This window comes from Arabidopsis thaliana, assembly GCF_000001735.4.
Source record: "Arabidopsis thaliana chromosome 1 sequence".
NCBI classification, from domain to species: domain Eukaryota; kingdom Viridiplantae; phylum Streptophyta; class Magnoliopsida; order Brassicales; family Brassicaceae; genus Arabidopsis; species Arabidopsis thaliana.
In genome coordinates this window covers 16,823,000-16,847,405 of record NC_003070.9, presented here as the reverse complement: position 1 = coordinate 16,847,405, position 24,406 = coordinate 16,823,000, and the positions used below count along the sequence as shown (strand labels likewise).

Genomic DNA, 24,406 nt, shown 5'->3' with positions numbered 1-24,406 from the left:
ATAAAATAACGATTTAAAAACAAAACTGAAAGTTTTTATATTGAATTTTAAGAAGTCAAAACTAAATTTTGTAAATGCGCTAAAAACTTGCAGTAACATCCGAGCGAATCTCACAAACAAGAAAGAGACGGGCTAAGGTCCTCAACTTACATAATCTGCGCCAAATCCAGCTTCCTGAGGTCGAGGGATTGAGTTCCTAGAAATTCTTATTCCTTATGAGGTTGATTCTTACCCACGACACCCAGAGCGAGCCCGCAGTTGTGAAAAGTATCCAGATAAGCTTTAGAGCCAGCACCTTATTCCAAGCCACTAAGTCACGCAAACCAAGATCGCCACAGACTTTGGAGGTACAGACAATTTCCCAGGATATTTTTGCACCTCTGCCTGAATTAGGGGCTCCTTCCCAAAGAAAGGCATTACACATTTGCTCCAGTTTTCGTAAACACTGATTGGGTAAGAGGAAGATGGAGGTCTAAAAATTAATAGTAGAGAAGATGACAGACTTGAGAAGCTGCAGTCTTCCCGCAAAAGAAAGGTGCCGAGAAGTCCATGAACTATTCACTTTGTCGATGAGGGGTTGAAAATCCTGCCTCCTCATTCTGAGACATGAAGGCATGCTTCGTGTTCATTATACATACCACACATCCATAAAACAGACCAAAACGACATCGTATATCCCTGCCCAAATGCCACGTCAATGCCACAAATCGTTTGATTCATCAACCGTTAATCGCAAATTATCACCGTATATTCTTATGTTGAAATCGTCTAATTTTCTTTAAGTTCAGGTAGATTATTTGAATAATTCTTAGGTTTAGGTTTGAAATAAATCAAAGGTTTGAGTTCAGGTTGGAAAAACCCGCCAACAAAAAGTTTGAGTTGATAAAAGCCGTTTTCCCATCACATGTACTCTACTGATTTATGCTAGTGTTGTATTGTGTTACTATTTGGGTGTAACATGTTAGTATACTGCAAACATGTTAAATTGTAAATGAAGTATACTGCAAACACCTATGTGTTCTTAAATCTTAAGTAACATGTTAGTGAAGGGCTTTAGGTTCGGAAACCCGAAATTTGGTAAATTGGCAACAAAACAAGAATGGTAGTATGAGCAGCCTAAAGTCAAATCTGTTTGAAAGATAGTTTTCTGATGTGGTGAAACCAAAAGTGGAGCTTACGGTCCTCTATTTTGTTGCCTTATATCTAAATACTTAATTAGGGCTTATGGGTAAAATTGTTGTTAACAGAAAGTGAAGCGACAACAGGTATATGGTCCAAGGTAAGCTCACTAACCAAAAGTGAAGTTTGGGAACAAAAACAAATATAAATCAAAATATAAAGTAGAGAAAACCAATGATCTCAACATTCGAGAAACAAAGGGTGGATACTAACCAAAGGCACTCATGAAAGAACGAAGAAATCGTGGATACCAAGCAAAGCCATTACTTGGGTCTCATCAGCTGCAGTTCAAATTCCTCTCCTTAAAAGCATCTTTTGTGTACCGATTCATGTTCCAACAAAACCGTTCTAGCCAAAACCATGTTCAGCTTCACCACTATTGTGAAATACATTTCCTTCCTTATAGAAAATCCATTCAGGGAACAACAACTGAAACCATGAGATTGCATCTAAACGTAAGCTCACTCCTGTAACTTAGACACCTCATGGCCTCATATGTCTGAAATGGTACAGACATAATATAACATTTTAAACCCCAAATTTTCCATACCGAGCTATTGAAAATTCAGGGAGTTCGAATTCTTTTCTTTAAACAATGACAAGAAAAGACTAGCATTCTTCTACTCAGAACAAAAGTCTTATTAAGTACTAGGAATACGATCTTTGGTTAGGTGAAGTCTAATAATAAATTAAGAACTGAAGAGAATCATTAGTGAAGCAACTCTACAACAAATCCACTGATCATGTCAGTAAAATATAATAATTATTCGTCCAATTGATAGCCTAATCATATCAAAACAAATATCAATAATTCCATGCAAGTTTTCCAATGAATACACCATTTCTACATCTATATATATATATATATATATATATATATATATATATATATATTTTTGACTATTTTCTATAGAAAAATGTTTAAAACTTTTTTTTTGTAATTTTTAATGCAAATTTGTAACCAGAAAATAATCATATATTTTTTAGTGTGAGACATTTTCAATCTTATTTTTATTTTTTCCAAATTTTTTCTTTAAATGGATTCCTTAAATATTAGGACACGGAACTGGCCCTTGACAATCGCACTGTTAGCCATCCCTCCTCAACTGGTCCTGCGGAAATGACCGTGTAAAAAAAGGAGGTTTCAACGTTAAGATATTTTGCTTTTAAAGGAATTGTGTCTTCGGGTTTCCACTACAAACATAACATAACGGTTTTGGTTATTTCCAACTTTTTGCATCACTCATATGGAATATTATGAAGACAAAATACGATCCATTTGTAGTTCATTCAAGCTTTGTCAAGTTAATGCAGTTTATCTATCTAACTGCAATCCATAATTTTGAGGGTGACAATTTTTGGTCACACTTGCTTTAACTCTTAATTTTGATGGCCTTGAAATTGACGTGAAGTGTTTTTGGTCTTTGTATGTTTCTTTTTTATCGATTCAAAAAGTGTTTAGAGTTTTCAAGTCTTTTGTCAAAGTTTTACAGGGTTTAGGTTGCTTCGGACTTTGAACAAAAACAAAAAAAAAACGTTGCTTTGGACGTGTAAAGGGTGCTCTAGGCCTATGTGTTCCATGTTTGGTTTCGACTAAAACGCTTGATTTCTTGGGTAAATTATATACAGTAGCCATTGACCATGTTTTTATTTCAGGATTTGGCAAAGTAAAATGGGTCTTCCACCATTTAACCATTCAGCCAAATTCAGACGAAAATACCCCTGAACCATCAAATGGCGTCCAGTACGCACAGATCAGTTAGTTAGGATCGAACGGACGTACAGTCTATAGTTAGTTTATTAAAAATTAAAAATAATCATTTTTCATTTTTACTAGTTTTTACAGTTTTTTTTCATTTTTATTTTGTAAATATTTATTATTTTTGTACTTTTTGTTCAAATTCATTTTTTTATATCATTTAAGACCCACTTTCATATTTTCATTTTTATTAATTTATTTATTAATTTTTACATTAAAGATAATTAAAAATTAACAATATCATGTATACATTTGTACGTACACGTAATTTGTATCTATATATGTACATAAACATCGAAATAATTTGTATATTTACGTTTCAAATATTTTTTGAATATAAAAACAAAACATTAAATCCATGTACTAATTACACCTGAAAAATAGATTAAAACTTAAGAATCAAACGAACATATTCGAAAAATAAGAACTAAACCCAGAACTAACAAATTATTCGAAAGGTATTAAATTTCTATACATGAATAACCTGACATATAGTTGAAAACCCAAAATTTTATCCAAAGCAAACTGAGAACCGAATGTGTATCCAAAATATAGTTATATACTTAACATAAATTATATTTAGACTTTTGTATTCTAATTATCCAAATTCCAATTATAAAATCGAAGTTAACGTACACTAGTACATTTATCAAAGAATATGTACGTAAACTACTAACTATGTATCTGGTGAATTATGTAAAGATGAATGTTTTACGTACACGAATACATATAGGCATGGTAGATGTGAAATGAATTGTAATGGTGTGCAATTTACTATTGGAATATCGGTTTTACCTGAAAGAGAGTACGATTCTTTGAAATATTATATATGCATAATCTATATTAAAATATACAGGCATAAATATAACTTACATAATAACTTAATTTGGATGTCAAAAAAATAAAAATAAAATTTCTTCGTAGACAATGGTTAGAGAATTTTTAAACTCATTTTAATGTTATACCATGTACGTTCCAATAAATATTTTTGTGTACGTACATAGTATTAGATTTATGTGATTTAGACATTTTTATGATGTAACTGTTTGGAGCGGTCGTACACGTGTACGTGTATCTCAATATTATTGTGTACGTTTAGGGGTTTAGTTTAAAAACTTATTTATTCTCACAACTTTAATTCACCAACAAAGATATACGTACATTATTATACATGTACATACATAAAAAAATTCAAAAGTATGAGGAACAACTATACTTTGACCATATATTTTTATTTAATTATTATATATGAATAGATTTATGGAGAAAATCCCAAAAAATATCTCATCGAATCAAAATAACCAAAGTGTACAAACTCAATAAATATTGTGTATGCCGCATTTACAATAAAACAAAATCTAACATGTTTATTTCTATTTTAAATAATATTTTATTTATTATCATCCGAAGACAATTTACGATTAGCAATATCATATAAACATATGTGCGTAACGGTAATAATATATACATACACGGTAGTAATGTGTATGTACACGGTAGTAATGTGTACGTACACGGTAGTAATGTGTACGTACACGGTAGTAATGTGTACGTACACGGTAGTAATGTGTACGAACACGGTAGTAATGTGTGTGTATATGTACGTAAATATTTAAATAATTTGTATATTTACGTTTCAAATATTTTTTGACTATAAAAACAAAACATTCAAATCATGTATGAAAAACACATGACAAATATACATGAAACTGAACTATATATTTATATATTAAATTTGTTGTTGTGGATGGTTAGATATTTATTAGAATTCGTACCATATACGTTCCAATAAATAATTTTGTGTACATAAATTATAAATTATATATATATATATATATATATACATGAAAAAATCCGATGAAAAGTATAACTGTAATTTTCCAGTCATTTTCAACCTGAGTATCCTTTTCTACACTTGAGTGTCACTAATAAACATGTTCTTGACTGAAAAAAGTATCGATCATTTAGAAAATAATTAAGTCATTCAATCATTTGTGAGTCCTAAACAGGAGATAAAACATGATTTTTAGAATAATATAAGTACGCTACTAACTATGTATCCGGTAGAGTATGGAAAGGCAAATATTTTATGTACATGAATACATATAGTTATAAAAGATCTGCAATTTAGTATTGGAAAATCGGTTTTACCTTAATCATATTTGCATAATTTATATTGAGATATATAGTCAAACAAATAACTTAATTTTGTTGTCAAAAAATTAGATTAATGTTGTACGCTCCAATAAATATTTTTGTGTACGTACATAATATAAGACTTATGTGATTTAGGCATTTTTAGGATGTAACTGTTTGGAGAGGTCATACACGTGTACGTGTATCTTAATATTATCGTGTACGTCTATGAGTTTAGTTTAAAATCTTATCTATTCTCAACAAATAATATCATATAACATAACGCTTACAAAAAAGTTCAAAATAACAATTAAATAGAAATAACAACATCAAAAAAAAAATCATATATATCGTACTAAATACATAACATTTGGCTAACTCGCCGTATGTACCATCGTAGATACCAAACGTTACAAAGATTCGTAAAAAAACCATAATTCTCTTCAACAGAATCACATATAATTTTATTGTAACATTATTGTTAAGAAATATAAGACATGACGTGTCAAAGATGTTGGTGACACTCTACTTACCGTGGATCTAATATGAAAATTTAATTAATTAAAAGAGTCGTGTACATATACTAATGAATGTGTACGAGATTGAAAAATTATCGATAATTTTGGAGAAATTATGAGATTCAACCATTTGTGAGTCATAACCAAAAGGGAAGACATCATTATTAAAAGAATTCGATGATGTAGTCAATGTCCGAGTTGATGAAATAGAAGTATAAATGAGTATGACATGAGAGACATTGTAAGTTGTGAGTATGTTTAGAAACACTTATTTTTTTTTTGCAAATAACAATGTCTTCATCTCCACTAGGACTATCGTAGAATATACTCCCACCATCGCCAATATTGGTTTATTATTATATCAATAAATATTTCTCAATAATTTTAACTCATCAACAAAGTGATATGTACATTGTTATACATATACATACATAACATTTTTAAAGTATAAGGAACAACTATACATTGATCATATATTTTATTTAGTTATTATACATCCATAGATTTTATGGGGAAAACCCCTAAAAATATCTCATAGAAACAAAATAACCAAAGATTTCTAATGTACAAACTTAATAAATAATTTTATATGCCATTTTTAATAAAACATAATCTAACATATTTACATGTCTACATGTACGTACACTGTAAATTATAAATACGTACACATAAGAAATTTAATAAAGGGTATAATTGTAATTTTGCAATCGTCTTCAACCTCTGTAACCCTAATTTTGCAGCCGCTTGTTAACATTATCTCATAAATCTTAATTTTTTTAGATTTACGTTTTGGATGTTTAATACATCTAAATATTGTACATTTAACATATTATAAGTTCAAAAAGCTAAAGAGTTTGAGTTTTGTTTAATTATCCATTCATTAAGTCAATTCTTTCGGAAGAACATTTGCTTTCTCACCGGAATTCACTTTCATTTTTTTCGTTTTCATTACCAAAGAACACAAATCTGGGTTTCAGTTTGAGACATTTATTCTGCAATAAATAGTTTTGATTTTATTATAAATTTTAAAAATAATACTATAACTAGTAAAACAAATTAACCGAACATGAATAGTCATAGTTGCAGTTGTGTTGAAGGGTATTTTGGTCAAATTCAGCCCAAATGGCTAAGACGTGATTGAATCAGTTCACTTTGCCAATTGATGAAAGAAAAAATGAAATAAGTGTTGACCGTGAAAATAACTTTTATTTCTTTAATGTAACTCTTGGAATAGTTACTAACAAAATGAAAAAATGAAGAAAGATAAGTATGAGTAAGACTTATTTCGCAATGGTGGCTATGATATATGAAACATAATCTAAAGCAAAATCGCCAAAAAGGAAAACTAGTTAAAGACATCGATGTTTACAAAATGACTCAACAAAATAGTAAAGTACCCTAAAAGCAACAAGATTCTTTTATTTGCTCCAGCTATTTTACCGCCCAACGTCTTGGCAAAATTTTGGACTAAATTCAGCAATTTGTATAAGTTGTGAACTTTCGACCGTTGACTATGGCTGTAGCTACCAAAATCAGTTTCTCGAAGTAAATAGAGACTATTCGCTTTTCTATTTATTTTCATAAACCGACCATCCCCAAACCTTTTTCAAAATTTCTATTGTTTGTGAAAAAATAATCAAAGTTTGATATATGTTACGAAAGTCTACATTGATCTTAATTTATTTAAAAATATGTACGATGGTCTTTATCCGTATAAACAGTTTGTCTCTACCCTGTAATTTGTTTTTAGTTTTCGTTAACTCATTATAGTTTTTTTCTTCTCTAAATTATTTTTAAAACGAAAAAATTACTAGTTTACATATTTCATATAAAATATGAATATATAGTATTAAAATGAGTTTTATGTGCAAACAACTCTCAAAATCATCTATTTTTGTAATTTTACTTTTTACGTCTAAAAAATATAAAATAATTCTATAAATTCTAAAATAATATGCAATAAAGATAGTCATTTTTATTATTATCAAATTTTAAAATTTTGATAAATAATATATCAAATCGAAGCTCTCGAGATAAAGAGTACAATAATATTTTAAAATTTTCAAAAATAAATATATGTGATTGTAAAAACGTTTACAATATATGTAAAATTGTAAAAATAGATTATATTACGTATTATTTTAGATTTTATAGAATTATTTGATATTTTTTAGATGTTAAGGATAAAACTGCAAAAATAGAAGACTGTTTTTTCATAAAACTCTATTAAAATATATTATAAATATTCGGCCATTTATAATCGGATTATATATATTTTCTGGTTTAATCAGTTTTCGCCGTTGTAATTTTTTACATGATTAATAATAGTCATTTGTAGATTGTAGGTTAAGCTTTCCATTTTAGAGCTTCTTTGACATTCTATCAAAGAGTATAGTTACCGGCAATGGGTGATACATGGCATTTGAGATCCCTACGAATATATTATATATCTTATTATCAAATCAAGTGTGCGACAAAAAAAAGAAGGATATAGATGAAATTCTATTATAATATAGTTATTTAATTTATATAATAAATTTCGTTTTGGTCCCCAACGAAAACTCACAATAGTATTTTCTAGAGTCAAACTATTCCTTTGGAATACAGACAAAAGTGTTACAACTTCTCAAATTGTCTTTTTAAAGTTTCAAGAATATAACCTTTCCATCTTTAACAAACAATATTATATTTGAAATAAACCAAGAAAAAAACAAAATTCTATATATATATATATACATAAAAAAAAAATTTTGCTATAGAAACACTTGAACAAAGCAAAAAAAAAAACCCAACATTTTAATATTATATAAAAAAAATAGATTTGAAAGTAGAGGTGTGAGTTTGATGATTACGTTCGGTTCGAGAAAATTAGGTGCCAAATAGAACAAAGTTTGTTTTAATTGCTTTGATTCAGTTTGCCAAATTTTTGTTTGAATTTGGTTCAGATTTGGATAGTTAAAATCATAATTAAAATAATTACTATTGATTAATTTAAATTCAAATGTAACTGATATTTATATATTCAAAAATTGTTTCTTAACTAATAAATTAGAAAATAAAATTTGATTCGAATGCGGAAATTCAATTCAATTTGCATTAGCCTGGCTCAATTTTTTTTTTTTTTTTTTTTTTTGGGTTCATTTGTAGATAATGGTTTTTTTTCAAAAGCCTCTAACTAAATTGTAGTCGAATGTTTATGTGGAATCTTTATGTGGTTTACATGTCTCAAACAAATTTTACATCTCATAGTTTGGCCATCCCATCCATAAACGTTTTAAATAACACAAAAATATCCGATTTTTTTTATAGATTCTCAATAACAAAAATCACCGGCAGAGAGAAAGAAAAAAGAGTGGATGAAATAAAATCTAAAGAGGCGTGTCAAGAGTAAACAAGTCTGAACAATTCTCCGTAGAAAGTGGTGGGTCTCTCCAGCCGTTACGATTCGACATCTAATTAACCCACGTGCCTAAATTACTCTCTCATATCTCTCTATCTTTACCTCCTTTATACCCACATGCCCAAATATCCTCTCTCTTCACTCAGCATCCTTTTATAACCAAAACAAACTTTATCTCCCTCTCTCTCTCTCACAGACAAGAACACAAAGTTATGGACAATCTCCGGAAACTTAATCTTCTCTCTGTCTCTCTAACCATAATCTTTGTCTCTCTTACCATAGCCACCAACTTACCTTTCTTTGAAGTGAAATATCCCAACAACAACCCTTTTGGGATGTTACTACGGCCGACACCGATCAAGAACCAATCCTTGGGTCTACCGGCTCATGTCGGGTCAGATGAGTGTCGGGTTTGGACCAAAGCATGTTCTGATGAGATTCTTAGGCTGACTTATCAGCCGGATAACGTTGCGTGGCTTAAACGCGTTAGGAGGACGATCCATGAGAACCCGGAGCTAGCGTTTGAGGAGTATGAGACTAGTAGGCTTATTAGGTCGGAGCTGGACCGTATGGGTATCATGTATAGATATCCGTTAGCGAAAACGGGTATTCGGGCTTGGATCGGATCCGGTGGACCGCCTTTTGTTGCGGTTCGGGCTGATATGGACGCACTACCTATTCAGGTAATCACAACAAAGAAAAGTTTATTTTTTCTAAATTATATGTTTTGATGTATTTACTTTTTCCTTTTGCATACATAGCTTAAAAACCTACGTTTACAAAATGTAGCTCGTAGTCTAATTGGGCCGACTATATTATACGTTACAAAATGTGGGACTAGGTCCATGTGACATAAAAAATATTATTCAAAAACACATGGTTTTCACGTGTGAGCACACTCTGAGAACCGCCCCTGTTTGTACTGTATGAAACAGTAAGACTTTTGTTTATGTTTTTCTTGTTAAGACTTTTTAGTTTTGAAGTATAGTTTTATGAAAGAAAAGTCAAAATGATTCAGAAATAATGCAAATTGTTTATACGTTAAATGTACAATATTTTGTGTTACCAATTATATTGGCACATAACAATGCTTAAACTAGTTTCATTATATTCTTTGTTCCATGTGACCATGTGAAATGTTCTATTTTTGGAAAGATTTTGTACTTATATTGGTAGTTACTCACTGACAGAGAGGCTAGCTGTGTCACATGATATACCAGATATGATGATAATGATAGATTGTGTGGTTGAGGTGATATGGTTTATACAGATAAGGCATAGAGATTTGTTAGGATTATTTTTATTTACTATATTGACATAATAATATTAGTTGTGTTAATGCAAAATAGGAAGCAGTTGAATGGGAACATATAAGCAAAGTTGCAGGCAAAATGCATGCATGTGGTCATGACGCACATGTGACTATGCTTCTTGGTGCTGCCCATATTCTTAAGGCTCGTGAACATCTTCTCAAGGTACTTCATCAAACTCTATGCTTTTTATACGAGTTAAGAGTTTTGGTGTTTTGGCTTAATTTTGGTTTTATGGGTTTCTTTTAATATTGGTTTTAGGAGTTTTCTTTTTTACACAAAGTATTGTGGCCTATATAAGGTATCTTCATCTTAATAAACAAAAAAACTCCCAAGAATTAACCTTAACTTCCAAGAGAGACTAGGGTTAAGAGAAAGTTTGCTTACATATTTCCTTTTTTCCCCACGTTAATCAACGGCTACGATTACAAGATCTAAGTCTAAGGCTTTGGCTCCTATCACTGTTTTTCATAACATTGTTTTATAACTTATTTAAAAGTGGATGAGATTTCTAAACTTTATTTCTTGGTGGGTCACTGTTTGTTGTGCTATAATGACAACTGATGTGAATTAATGATTTGCTTTTGAAGATAAGGGAAATCATTTAATTTTTATTTTATTTTTTTGGTGTAATAGAGGAGTTATGGTCTTTAGGCCCATGGTTTCGTTGGACCGGAGATCAAAGCAAATAAATTAGTCCCTTTTGTTGCATGTATGATTTTTTTATAGGGAACAGTGGTTCTGTTATTCCAACCGGCTGAAGAAGCTGGAAATGGTGCAAAGAATATGATCGAAGACGGAGCTTTGGATGACGTGGAGGCTATCTTCGCGGTCCATGTGTCCCATATCCATCCAACGGGTGTGATTGGATCAAGAAGTGGTCCTTTGCTCGCGGGATGTGGAATTTTCCGGGCGGTTATCACTTCGGAAGATAGCCGTGGCGCCGCTAATCTCCTTCTTGCAGCTTCTTCCGCGGTCATTAGTCTTCAAGGCATTGTATCCCGTGAAGCTAGTCCTCTTGACTCTCAGGTACTTCATAAAATCCACAACCAGATATTTGAAAATTTATAGCTTAATTCTGATTCCCATTTTCTCGAGTTGTAGGTTGTGTCGGTTACTTCATTTGATGGCGGTCATAGTCTCGATGTGGCGCCGGACACGGTGGTCCTCGGTGGTACTTTCAGAGCTTTTTCTAACTCAAGCTTCTACTACCTCAAGAAACGTATTCAAGAGGTGCGTACCATAGACCATAACCACTTAGATTAGGAATTTTTGTTTATTGCTATTTATTAAAAAGCGGGCCAAAACCAATGATTAAAAGGTTCCAACTATAATTCTCACATGACCAAACCAGTCCAAAATTAGGGCCCAAAATTTTTTAGACCCAGTTATACTTGAGAGTTGTATGCAAACCAAATGGACCAACCCGAACAGAACTGAAACCTAAACAGTAATTACTAAACTAGTACAACATTCATGCTTAGAAGCCTAAACAATAATTACTAAACCTAAACAGTAATTACTAAACTAATACAAAAAAAAATTTATAAAATAATTACAGATTTTAGTGTGATTGAATTAAACTTGAACTGAATAAACCAAAGCTTACAAAAATTGAATTTGAATTTCATATATATAGAAATAGATGTAGTTATAAAATATAACATAAATTTGTTTAATTATTGATATAATACGTTTGAATTTATTATTTTGCTAAAACCAAACTAAGGTGAATTACAAATAATGTTTATAAAGCTGATCAAATGGGAAAAAGAAAAAAAGAAAAACAAATTGTAAATCGCATTTTTCACTTCTATCTTTAACTTGGTACGAGACGGTCCGAAAATACATTGGTTGGACTTGGTGCTTGGTCTCATCAGGTTCTATGTCACACACAACAATCACAATGGACATTACAAATATTTTGTCTAGCTCCACTGTTATTGCAACACCATATTAAAAGATATGCGTCTTTTGTACCGGCAGGTACTCATGGATCAGGTCGGGGTTTTCGGTTGCCAAGCGACAGTGAACTTCTTTGAGAAGCAGAATGCGATATACCCGCCAACTACGAACAATGATGCAACATACAATCACTTGAAGAAAGTCACCATAGATTTGCTCGGAGATAGCCATTTCACCTTGGCTCCACAGATGATGGGAGCCGAAGATTTCGCCTTCTACTCAGAAATCATCCCAGCCGCTTTCTACTTCATTGGCATAAGAAATGAAGAACTCGGATCAGTCCACATTGCTCATTCACCACATTTCATGATCGATGAAGATAGTTTACCCGTTGGAGCCGCGGTTCATGCCGCCGTGGCTGAGAGATACTTAAATGATAAACATTCATAAGAGTAAAAACAATCTCCCCGGCTTTTTTTTGGGTGGTTATATTTCTAGGCGTTACGGAAATTATATTGTTCTTAATCTATCTTTGCTTGGAAATGTTTGTGAAGAGTAGTTTTTTTTTTTAAACGTGTAAACCGCATATTGCATATGGTGTATGGATTTTAGCTAAAGAGGTTAGAGTAAAAGATAGCTAGCGGTACAAAATCTTAGACAACTATTTTCTTGATATCATGAAATATTTGGACGTTTGAGTATTTGCTACGAAATTGTATTACCATGTGATTATTAAGGTTTATATTGACAACAGAGGTTTCATATGTGATTATTAGCTTGTAAGTGAAACAAAGAAAAGTAACGTCAATTGAAGATAACTGCAAGGTTGACAATTTCCAAAGTCCAAGAAGAAAATTACGGAATCCGAAAGCATACAAACGAGGAAGATTTTCAAGATTTTAGGTCATAATTTTCTTGGTTCGTGTGGGATATTAATTTTTGGGTACTTTCTAAGGATTGATAAACTATAATATCTCTTTTTAGCATCTTTAAGGATTGATCTATATAATATTGATCTTGACAATTCAAGTTCCATATTTTATACGTAGCTTGCATAGTTGCATGTGAGACGATGCATAGTAAGTAGCGTCAAATAAAGATCGTTTAAGGGTTGAAATGGTTGATAGATTGTATATTACGGAAGAAAACCAATTTACAACATAATTCACAAGCATACATACATGTAGCAAACTTTACATTAATATGAGGTAGATTTAATTGTTATAAATGAATGCATACCAAAAAATATAAACGAACGCAAATACAAACGAACAATGGACGACTAGTTGGAACTAAATCGTTTATTTTCGCCGCATAATTTTGTAGCAGCTTGAAGAGCAAAGTATGTAAGAATGAGATCTGCACCAGCTCGGCGGATGCATAACAATGACTCCATCATAACTTTTTCTTCATCGATCATCTTGAGAAGTCCAGCAGCTTTGATCATAGAGTATTCACCAGAAACTTGGCAAGCTCCAATAGGCAACAAAGTTTGGTTCTTCAATAAGCGTATGATATCGAGAGATGGGAGTGCTGGCTTCACCATTAAGATATCAGCTCCTTCCGCTTCGTCTTCTCGTGCTTCTAGCAATGCCTCTCTTGAATTTGCTGGGTTTATCTGATAACTTTTGTTTACCCACCATATTAACAACAACAAATTTAGTTGGAACTTGGAAGGGGCACGCTAAGACATCTTTTAGATACATACACATATTCATTTAGGTTCTAGTTGTTTGAAACGCTTTTGCATTAAAAAGTTAATTTCAAAACTATTTCTACCAAACTTTGATTCAGTCTAATATTTGTTTTCAAATTTTGTTGCACTCGTTATACAAACGTTTATTGTTTTCTGAATATATTTTAACATAAGATTTTAAAAAAGAAACGTTTTTGTGTTCACGTTCAATTGTAAAAAAAAATGTATAATTCCTTCTTCATTTTAAAAAGAACTTGTTTGGTTCTTAAAATAATATATTTGTAAAAACTAGAAGAAAGTTTATTTTTCGTTAAGCGTTTAATTATTGGCGTGTGCAAATTAATAAAGATTTTTGTTTCATTTGAAAAAAAAACTATATTATATATAAGAGTATTTCCAATAAAGATAACTAGACACTCCTATTAAAATAACTAGATATGGAATTTTAATAAAGAATCCATGATATACTAACAAGAACTTCATCTAACATTTGTCATTATTATTTTTTTGTCTTAAATTTTCATTTAATTATTACTATAATAATTATTATTTTGTTTTAAAAAGTTAAATACTTTAAAAGATAGTCGTAGAAGAATTATTATGAAAATATATTTAACTAATGGAGATGCTCTCTAAGTTTAAGTTTATAAAGTCAACACAAACGCAAACGTAAACAAACACTTAAGATTACACAGTTGTTTTACGTACGTTTTCTTGTCCAATTGTACTTTGCGAAAACGGCCATATAATGAACTTGTATACCTGTTGATAGTGACAACAACTGATTAGATTGGACTAATTAGTAGAAAATAAAAAGAAGGTGAGATTTTATGAAGTAATTTACTTGACAGAGTAAGACATAATGGACACATCTTGAAATCCCTCAGCATCTAGAGCTGCACGAACCGCGCCTACGCGACCATCCAACATCTCACTCGTACAAACAACATCTGCTCCAGCTCGGGCCTGCATCAGTTCTTATTAGAATATTAAACGTTTTAGTTATTTAATTGGTCAAAATGGTTTCATTTTTACCTGAGAAACTGCTTGTTTCCGCAATTGGTGAATTGTTTCATCATTTAATATCACGCCTATAAAACATAGATGGATGTTTTAGATTTACTACAATTTGTGAATTGGTGAATAGGTTTTTAAATGTACAAAACAGATTTCTTACCATCTTCTCCTACGATCCCACCATGCCCAGTTGTTGAGTACTCATCAAAGTTGACATCAGTGTAGATAACCTTGAGAAATTAATAAGAAAGTTGTCATTATTCAAGTTCAGAACCACTTCCTCTAGCTATTGACCAAAGAAGTATATATATATCTTACAAGATCAGGGAATCTGTCCTTGAGAAGACGAACTGTCCTAGGTATTAGACCGTTGTCGTTAAATGCCTCTTCCCCTGTTGGAGACTAAACAAAGAAAGGTTAGTTATTGATGTATTCATATTTTGTAAACCATTGTCAAAATATGTGTCAAACAACTCAAAAAATATGCACAACACTGATTAAGAAGAAAATGATGAAACCTTTAACGCTTCCGGAACTTTAGGATACAACTTTACGCTATTCACACCAACATCTAGTGCCCTTGCAACCTATTTTCCTCACAAAACACATACAAGAGTTAGCCAAAAAGAATGCTTCATTATCTTTAAGTTTTATTTTAGGTCCTAATAGAACAAACCGTGAACAAAGTTGTTTACAAGTAAAATGAGAAGAAGATATCAAATTTATAGTCTCTAAAGTTTTCATATAGAATCATCACTCACTTCTTCAATGAGGCCGTGTCTCCAGCCAAGCATGTAACGTCCAGGCATCGATGTTATGGGAATGTCTACCTCACCTTCAAAGGTTCCATATTTCACGTAAGAAAACGAAGATAGTTTTTTTCGATAGCATGTAAAATACCATGTATTCTTGCCATTTAAAGAATCACATTGGCTTAAAGCACAACAACTATAAATCATTTTTGATAATTATAACCAAGTTAATCCTAAATAAAAACTCAAACTAACCTTCGTGAATGAAGAGAGGGTATATGAAATTTGCAGGAGAGATATTAGTCTCTTGGAAGGCAGCTCTCTGGGTAGGGCACTTTCGGTTACGACGTGCGCGTCGGCTTAGCTGCTGAAACACTTAACTCACATTAGATTGAAACTAACAAAAGAAGTTCAAAGCCAAAAGAAAAACAAAAGTGTTTAGGTTCTAAACATTTTGGTTTTAAAATAAGTGTTTACTTACAAGAGGCTGATCAATCAGAGGTGTGGCTGGTTTACTCGGGACTGGAGGCGCCTCGAGAGCATTTACCGGCCATATCAAGGTCGAGTCGATCTTTTGGAGTTGACTAGCAACTTCACTGCTTTTAAAAGAGTTGACTCTGACGTTATACGAAGCTGCTTTAAGGCCTACGTAGCTCTTTTGCTCAAAACCTTTCACCGACGGAATCTTGCAAGGAGATCGAAACATGGATGACGTCATGTATATATATATGGTGAAAAATAGGGAGAATAAACACGTGAATGAGACCGAGATGTATATAACTCAAGAGAGTGAGACTGCTATTTTATAGACCTTTTCTGCGAGAGAGAAATTATTGAACAGTAAATTATTCTTTTATTTTGTCGTCGTAGTTGGCAAATCTCGATCATCTTAGCGTGCAAGTTCTTAATTATAAAAAAATAAAAAAAAATTATCGTATTCAAAATTCATATAATCTTATAAGCATATCGAATTGGGTGATCTACGATATCTTGGTGTCAACGAATCTTCTAGTTGATTTCAAAAAAAAAAAAAAAAAAAACTTGTAGTTGAAAACATCAGGGCTATCTCCAATGATTTTCATGCCATGTTCAAAATTTTGTAAAAATTTAAAAATCTAATGTGTTCAAATAATTTTTTGCCTGTTTAATACGTGTAATATTAAATTCGGGATAAAAATACGGCATTTAGTTTAGGTGGCCTTTTAAAACCTTCGTTTTTTAAAATTTGGTAAAATCGTACTCCCGTGTTAACGGCTGTTAACTTTGCTAACGGAAACGGTAATTGCAGTTAAAACTTAACTCAAAGTCTTTAAGTTTATAAATTTAATCTCTTTCCATAACTTTTGAAAATATTGTCTTGGTCAGATGGTCAGATGGTTCGATTCCCCCTCTCTATCTATTATACGTTTTTTTTTTTTTTTTTTTGTTATATTCTTCTTCTTCTTCGTTTTCCTTAGCTTCAAATCTAACGACCTCTTCGTCGATTCATAATCTTCATCATGATTGAAAGAAAACTATTCTCATTAGAAAATGTCTCTCTACCTCTCTCTCGGCTGCAAAAGTTTTCGAAGGTTGAAGAAATTTGATTGTGAAAGGTTAGAGAAGAGGAATTAGGTTTTTCGAGAATCAAACAATTTTTTTGCCAATGGAGAGTTGAGTAGAGGAGTTAGATCGGAATTAATGGAGAGAGGAAATAAAAATCCTCAATCACCGGATTGTAAGGAGGGTTGATGATGGTTCACCAGATTGATGGTGGCTATAGCTCCGGTGACTGGAAGTTCCAGACGGCTAGCGATGAATCCCTACTGCTCCAAATTAGGGTTTCGTCTTTAGCTGTGTAGGTTGTACCGGTCAAACTGTGTTTTGGCTGATTCTGATTTTGTAAACCATCTTTTAATTTCCGGTTTGAAATGTTAAGTCAAAAAAAAAATTAAGAAAAATTTAAAAACTTATAAAAGAGAAAGAGGGGGAATCAAATCTAGGGTCATTTGGGATAGTCAATCAAGACTAAACCACCTGACCAAGGCAAAATTTCGTATAATGTTGAAAAGAGATTTTATTAATCTATTTAAACACCATGAGTTAAGTTTCTACCCTAATTAGTGTTTCCGTTAGTAAAGTTAATAGCCGCTAACTCGGGAGTATGGTTTTACCAAGTTTTAAAAAACGAAGGTTTTAAAAGGCCACCTAAATTAAATAACATATTTTTATTCCAAATTTAATACTACACGTATTAAACGGGTAAAAAAAATAGATAGCGATTTTTCCGGATTTTTTCCTAATTATAATCCCAAAATATTTAATTTGTTTTTCTTTGATTCGGGCCGCTTTCTGACTACTCCACTCGAACGTGCTCAAGCGGGCTCTTTTGCTTACGTTGATGACTCCATGTGACACACATACTATACACAATCCTGGTGAGAGACGAATCTTTTTAGTTGACAAAAATATGATACGATAAGTAGAAATTTACAGTATAATACAGAACGAACACCGCTGTTAACTTTTTCTTTCTGTGTTAGCCTAAACGTTTTAAGTGATGGAGAATCTTATTTTCTTTATAAATTTCCAGATTATTCATTTTGACATGATTTTTCTAGATTATACAAATGTTGAGTGTACACATGTCTTATGCATGTTAAGCGTACACATCATACATTATTGAGAAAATAAAATAAGAAAAAATTCAAAGTAATAAGAATTTCCTAATAAAAATAAGGTGTGATTGAGAAAGTATGGGAACTTGGACGCCAAACCTACCCAATGCATTATATGTTGGCTCAAGTGTGACGAAAGATCAACAATCAATTTCTTTATAGTTTCTCTGATCATGTTTATTCTCAGTTTGATAGTTTCCTTCACAATAACTGAATAACATTTTGAATCAGGAAATGCTTCTAAATTAATAATATTACTAGATTCTGATCCGCACATACGTGTGAGATTTCATATTTTTAATAAATATATTGGAATACATTTTTAGTAAAAGATATTATATTATATAAATTATAGTGTACAGAGAAAAGTGTATAATGTTATTTATGACACAATAACTAATGTTGTGAACCGCACATTATGCGGGTTGTAAGTATTATCATATAATTTTGATAAAAGTTTGTACTAATATTTTTTTTGTGTTAGTGAAATATATAATAGTATATATATAATAAATTTATCATTTATCATAATATTCGAAAGTAAGATGTGTGGAAGATAATGTAAAAAGTTTGCAAAATTTTTAATTAAGATTGTTTTTTCTTTTTTTGGGGTTAGTGAATTATATAATAGCATAGATATCATAATAGTATCATTTCATTGGAAAATTTTCTTTTGTCCTTAAATTTATTTAGGTACACACGTTTATTTTCTGTTTTATTAGTTTTAAAATTTGAATAGAAATTTTAGTTATATAAAGATTGAAATTTTTTTGCATTATTTATTAGTATTTTATTTATATAAATAGTTTGGTTTTCCTGCAGAACAAATAATTTTAACAGTTTTAGAAGTCTAATAGTTATAAACTTATAATAGAAATGTATATTTGTGAGAATAAGATTTTAAATAATGTAAATTTCTATGCAAAATTAGTTTATAAATTAAAATTTGGTAACTCAAAAAACCTCTCTAACAAAATTTATTTTAGTGGCCTATAATTCAAGCCAGATTTTTTAATTTGGACCAAAATATATGTTATTCTAAACCTAGTTTGTCTCTTCTGTCTTTATCATGATCCGGACATACGTGAGGAGTTTCATATTTTTAAAAAAATATTGAAATAAAGTTTTATTAAATATAGATTATTTTGTTATTTTTGTGATATATATTGTAGTATATAAATTATAATGTACATATAAAAGTATACAATATTATTTATAACACAATATCTAATATTGTGAACCGCACAATATCTATAATCTAATAATAAAAAACATACAACACAATTAAATTGGTGCTCGCAAAGAAGAAAAACATCTTCGACAAGTGATCGCTTGAATGGCTTTCACAATTTCAGAAATTTGAGTGAATACCATGGAAACGTCTTCAGCTATTTTCTAAGAAAACAAAAGGAAAGTAATTATTAATGAGAAAAGAATAACATGTAAAATGATCACATCTGAAACCAAAAGGAATAAAAAAAAACTTATTTCAAGAAATCTGCGAAAGTGTAATATGATAAGGTCGTTATATGATTTTAGGTATAACATGAACATAATCTACAAAAGAGTGATTTCAATGAAAAGGTTTCCAATAGATTCTAAAAAAAAGTAGAAACTAACAAATTATATTAGCATGGAGAGACATGAATTAAGAAGAGTACAAAAGTAAATATAGAGATATGGTTCATCTTTTAATTTGCGAAAGAAGTAGAGAAAAATAGTTTTATAGTGACGTATAGAAGAGTGATAAGGTTTTGTTTAGATTTTTCTTAAAGTTATACTCGTAAAAGTTTGCTCATCTAAAACCAGAAAGACTACAAAATCGAGTTTATTATTCAATTACAAATTTTTTTTCTATTAAAAATGTTAATAAGCAATTTACGATTTTCAAAATTAAGGATAAAAAACATCAATTGCATATCTTTAAAATAAAGTAAGATACAAAAAACTGATATTGCAAAAAAAAGGAAAAACTTTTTGAGTTACCATAAATAATTTAAAATTCTTTGACATATATTACAATAGTGTTGAGTTTGATATATATATATATATATATATATATATATATATATATATATATATATGTGTGTATTTTTTAGGTTTGATATATTAAGAATTCTTTAATTATATAAAGCAATGAATTCGTTTATCCAATTTCATCTAGCAATCTATTATTTTAAACATGAAGATCATGACAATTGAGTACTATTTTTATTTGATCTAATTATCTTTTAAAGTAATGAATAATAATATATATATTTGTTTTAAATATTATTGGTTTGTTAGGTATTGATAAGAAAAAAATATTAGAATATCTCAGTTAATTTATTTTTAATATGTTTTAAGGATTTTTTATTAATACACGGATTTATTATGTGCACAAAAGAGATTGAAGCTTTGAAGATATCTTTTTAAATGTTTTTAAAATTATTAGTGTAGTTTCTTAAGGAAATATATTAAAATCTAAAATATATGATGATATTAAATTGATATTTTTGTTTCCGGAAATATCTCAAAATATATTACCAAAATTAAAGAAGTTTCTATATATACAATTTCGAAATCAATAGCCTGATTTTTATGAAAACTAAATTCATTTAGTAGTAGTTAATTTACTAAATTACCCATGTAAAAATTCATTTAGTTAATTTAAAACTACCCTCACAATGTTGTAGTTCACAAAATGCTTCCCAATTAATAGTATCGACTAGATTTTAACCCGCGGTATACCGCGGGACGATTTATTTTTTAAAAGTAATATATATTAAAATTTGCAAATTTTATTTTTATAAAATATTTATATTTTTCAGTTTATAATTGTTATTAAGTAAGGCTATACCACGAATTTATGAAACAATTGTTAAAAAACTGAAGTTGTAACCCCTATTAAAACAGTATATTAATAATATTTTAAAATTTTATAAATATTGATTCAAATACATCCACCATATAACCCAATTCCAAAATAAAACCTGTTCTATAATTTCTTTACCCGTCCCGTGATTTTTTTTTAAAGTAGTAATTTTTAAAATTTAAGAATTATTTTTTATAGATAAAAGTTTTGCAAATTATATCATTCTCTAATACATTTATATTTTATATATAGTAACATTATACATACCACATAACATTTTTGGTTTTATATAATCTTTTCTAAATTAGGATGATTTGATATGTTTAATATTAGTGGTCTTAAAAAATAAAAAAATAAAGATTTAACCCGTAGTGAAACGGTGTATTAATTATATTTTACTTTTTTATTAATGTTGATTCAAAAAACCGTCACTCCAAATCCGTCTTGCCAAAAAGCCAATTATTTTATTAATATTAATTTTATTAGTGATATGACTCTGACTTATAATCTAAACATTTTAGCTAATAACATAGGAGTATACCATTTTTATTTAATAGGGGAATGTACCATATGACCCGAATGCACTTTTACCCAAATCCACCAAAAAAGTCTTGCAAAAATACTATAGAGATAAGAAACGATAATCGGTTTTGATAGGTATAAGATTAGCAAATATATTAGTTAGCTTAAATTTGTTAAAGAATACAAATTGAAAAGGTATATTACACTTTATTCGAATATAGTATCAAAACTTATATAACACAGAGATTTGATAAATTTTTAATTGTTGAATACTTTTTTTTGTGCTAATTTTTATGTGATTAAAGATTTAATTTAAGATTTAATTGATTTTGTATATAAAATATTAAAAGTAAACTGTGAGTTGTATATGTTTTGTTGATATTATCTATATTGTTTGGTGTTTAAGATTATACACTTGTAGTTTGATTGTTAATTTAAGAGTTTCACCTGTAGTATACCATCTTGTATTAATATCGATCTAAACCCGTCAATTCTAGGATTTTCCAGCTTGTATTAAAAATTGAATCACATCATACACATAAAAAAATCCAATATGTTATTAATTATTGTAGTATATAAGATTATAAATTTTCAATATAATATGTATGAAATTGAATATAAATATTTCAAATTATGACCCGTTACTCAGTAGAAAGTTTTCTTAAATCTATTTTTCACCCGTTATAATATTTTTTCATGTATTGAACAGTTTACGATTTCAAAAATTCAAATTATTGCATATGCGAAAAAACTCTAATTTTTTTTTATAATGATGATATTATTTTTCGCATAAATAGAATCATATAAAGATGAGAAGTGAACTATAATAATTAATAAAAAATTAATATGATAATTTAGATATCAAATCTAATTTGTTGATTTTAATAGGTTACTTTTTTGGAAATTAATAATGTATTTCGTTTTTCTAATTAAATTAAATTAATTAAAATTTAGATATCAAATCTTATATGTTGATTTTGATTGGTTATTATTTTTGAAAATTAATAATGTATTTCGTTTTTTAATTAAATTTAATTAATTAAATTAGTATTTGACTTTTTAATCCTTAAAGAGATAAATTAATTTACTCTTTAAAATTTTATTTTTAATGGCATACATATGTAATTACTTACAAAAATTAAGGTTATATTTAAAATGTACTTCCCAAATAATATAGTAGGATGAATTTTTAATATATAATTTAATTTCATATTTATCAATAATTTGTATATTCTAGCTAAACATGAAAATTAAATTTGAGACAAATTTAGAAAATCTGGAATTAGAAAATATTTAGAAACCATATGAAAATGAAAAAAATATATATAGGAAGACTCTATTTTTAATATATCAGGAACCAAATTATTTAGCATCCTAATTATCCGTTGAAATCAAGAGTATACTATTTTTTTTTTGCAGAATGAGAAAGCGAAACATATCTTTTAAGTTCTAACTTGTTCTACTCATATTATTACAACATATTTGCTTATACGTCACTGCATGAAATATGTAATCAGCTTTTAATGTTTCATATTTTCGTTGGTTAAATATTTAAGTCTTACATTAATTTCAATAAATTGGAATTATTATAACACTTAGAAATATCTTCTCAACCACAATTTAAAGATGTTTTTCAAAATTTTCCATTGTTTTTCTAATATTTTCATCATCCTAGAAACTTTTGTAGAAAAATACTAGAATGTTAAGAATGCATAACACTTTCACATCACTCATTACTTTTTCATATCAAACACAATGAACAGACACTCCCATATCCTTTAATAACTCTTCCTCCATGTATACTACTCTATGTGTACAATTAACAAGAGTAGGTAAACTATTAGAGGTCTCGATTTAATTGGAATAAATACACATAAAATGTAAAAAGGTGGTGCAGATATCATCCATACATACTTTTTCTTCCAGCCACTACAATATTATGCGATAAAAATTAACATATTATTTTGTCAGCTATCAGTAGTTTGTTTTTCGTTTACGCTTCTGTTTATGTTTGTTGGTGTAAGTAAATCACTGAACGCATCGATCATTTTGAAAACTTTTGCAGCTTTGATCATTGAGTACTCACCGTAAACTGACAAGCTCCAACGGGCAATAAAGTATGATCCTTTTGGTAAATGTATGATATGGAGAGAATGGAGAACTGGCTTCACCGTTAGGACATCAGTCCCTTCATCTTTGATCGATGACTCTCTTTAATTTGCTCGGTTCATCTGATCACTTTTGTTCATCACCCACCTTTTGACAACAAAATAAAACATGGTCTAAGATATCTTCGCCGCATATTTGACGAGCCTAAAAGCTTAATGGTCTAAGAAAACATCGTTAACCATGAGCCTAATCGCATGATGGTCTAGCTTGATGAAATCAATTTCGAATAGCTATGCTTCCATGTCTTTTAAACTTTTTTGGCATTAGACCATGTTAGCTTCATGAAAATGCATGTCATTTAGGTTAAACTCATTGTAAGGCATAAACTCTTCATTCTTAAACATACTAACAAATCTTTACATACATACATACGTAATTATTCATCTGTGTTGCAATTGTTTAAAAGGCCAATTTGTGTGTTCCTGCTTACGTTTACATGTATTTCTTTTTATTTTTGTGAAAACTTCTTAATTTTTAAACTAGTTTTTTTCTGGTTACCTAAAAAATAATTTTGAAGAGTGTAAACAGAAAT

General features: G+C 29.8%; 2 protein-coding genes and 2 pseudogenes across 4 annotated transcripts; 1 reads left to right on the top strand and 3 right to left on the bottom strand.

Moving 5' to 3' along the window:
* Positions 1-80: 80 nt before the first annotated feature.
* Positions 81-671, bottom strand: AT1G44382 (annotated as a pseudogene). Its single transcript has one exon.
* Positions 672-8,843: 8,172 nt separating this feature from the next.
* ILL6 (IAA-amino acid hydrolase ILR1-like 6) lies at positions 8,844-13,196 on the top strand. The gene is made up of 5 exons (NM_103546.4): positions 8,844-9,675; positions 10,342-10,467; positions 11,032-11,331; positions 11,407-11,535; positions 12,289-13,196. Exons 1-5 carry the CDS (start codon positions 9,205-9,207, stop codon positions 12,655-12,657), a joined length of 1,395 nt encoding a protein of 464 aa, NP_175086.1. The 5' UTR covers positions 8,844-9,204; the 3' UTR covers positions 12,658-13,196.
* A 198-nt stretch (positions 13,197-13,394) lies between these two features.
* On the bottom strand, positions 13,395-16,390 carry hemb2 (Aldolase superfamily protein; the record flags this gene model as incomplete). Its single annotated transcript, NM_103545.2, has 10 exons — positions 13,395-13,832; positions 14,612-14,665; positions 14,748-14,869; positions 14,939-14,994; positions 15,081-15,150; positions 15,239-15,322; positions 15,439-15,507; positions 15,682-15,755; positions 15,928-16,039; positions 16,154-16,390. 10 exons carry the CDS (start codon positions 16,388-16,390, stop codon positions 13,490-13,492), a joined length of 1,221 nt encoding a protein of 406 aa, NP_175085.1. The 3' UTR covers positions 13,395-13,489.
* A 7,193-nt stretch (positions 16,391-23,583) lies between these two features.
* AT1G44286 lies at positions 23,584-23,968 on the bottom strand (annotated as a pseudogene). Its single transcript has one exon.
* Between the last annotated feature and the right edge of the window lie 438 nt (positions 23,969-24,406).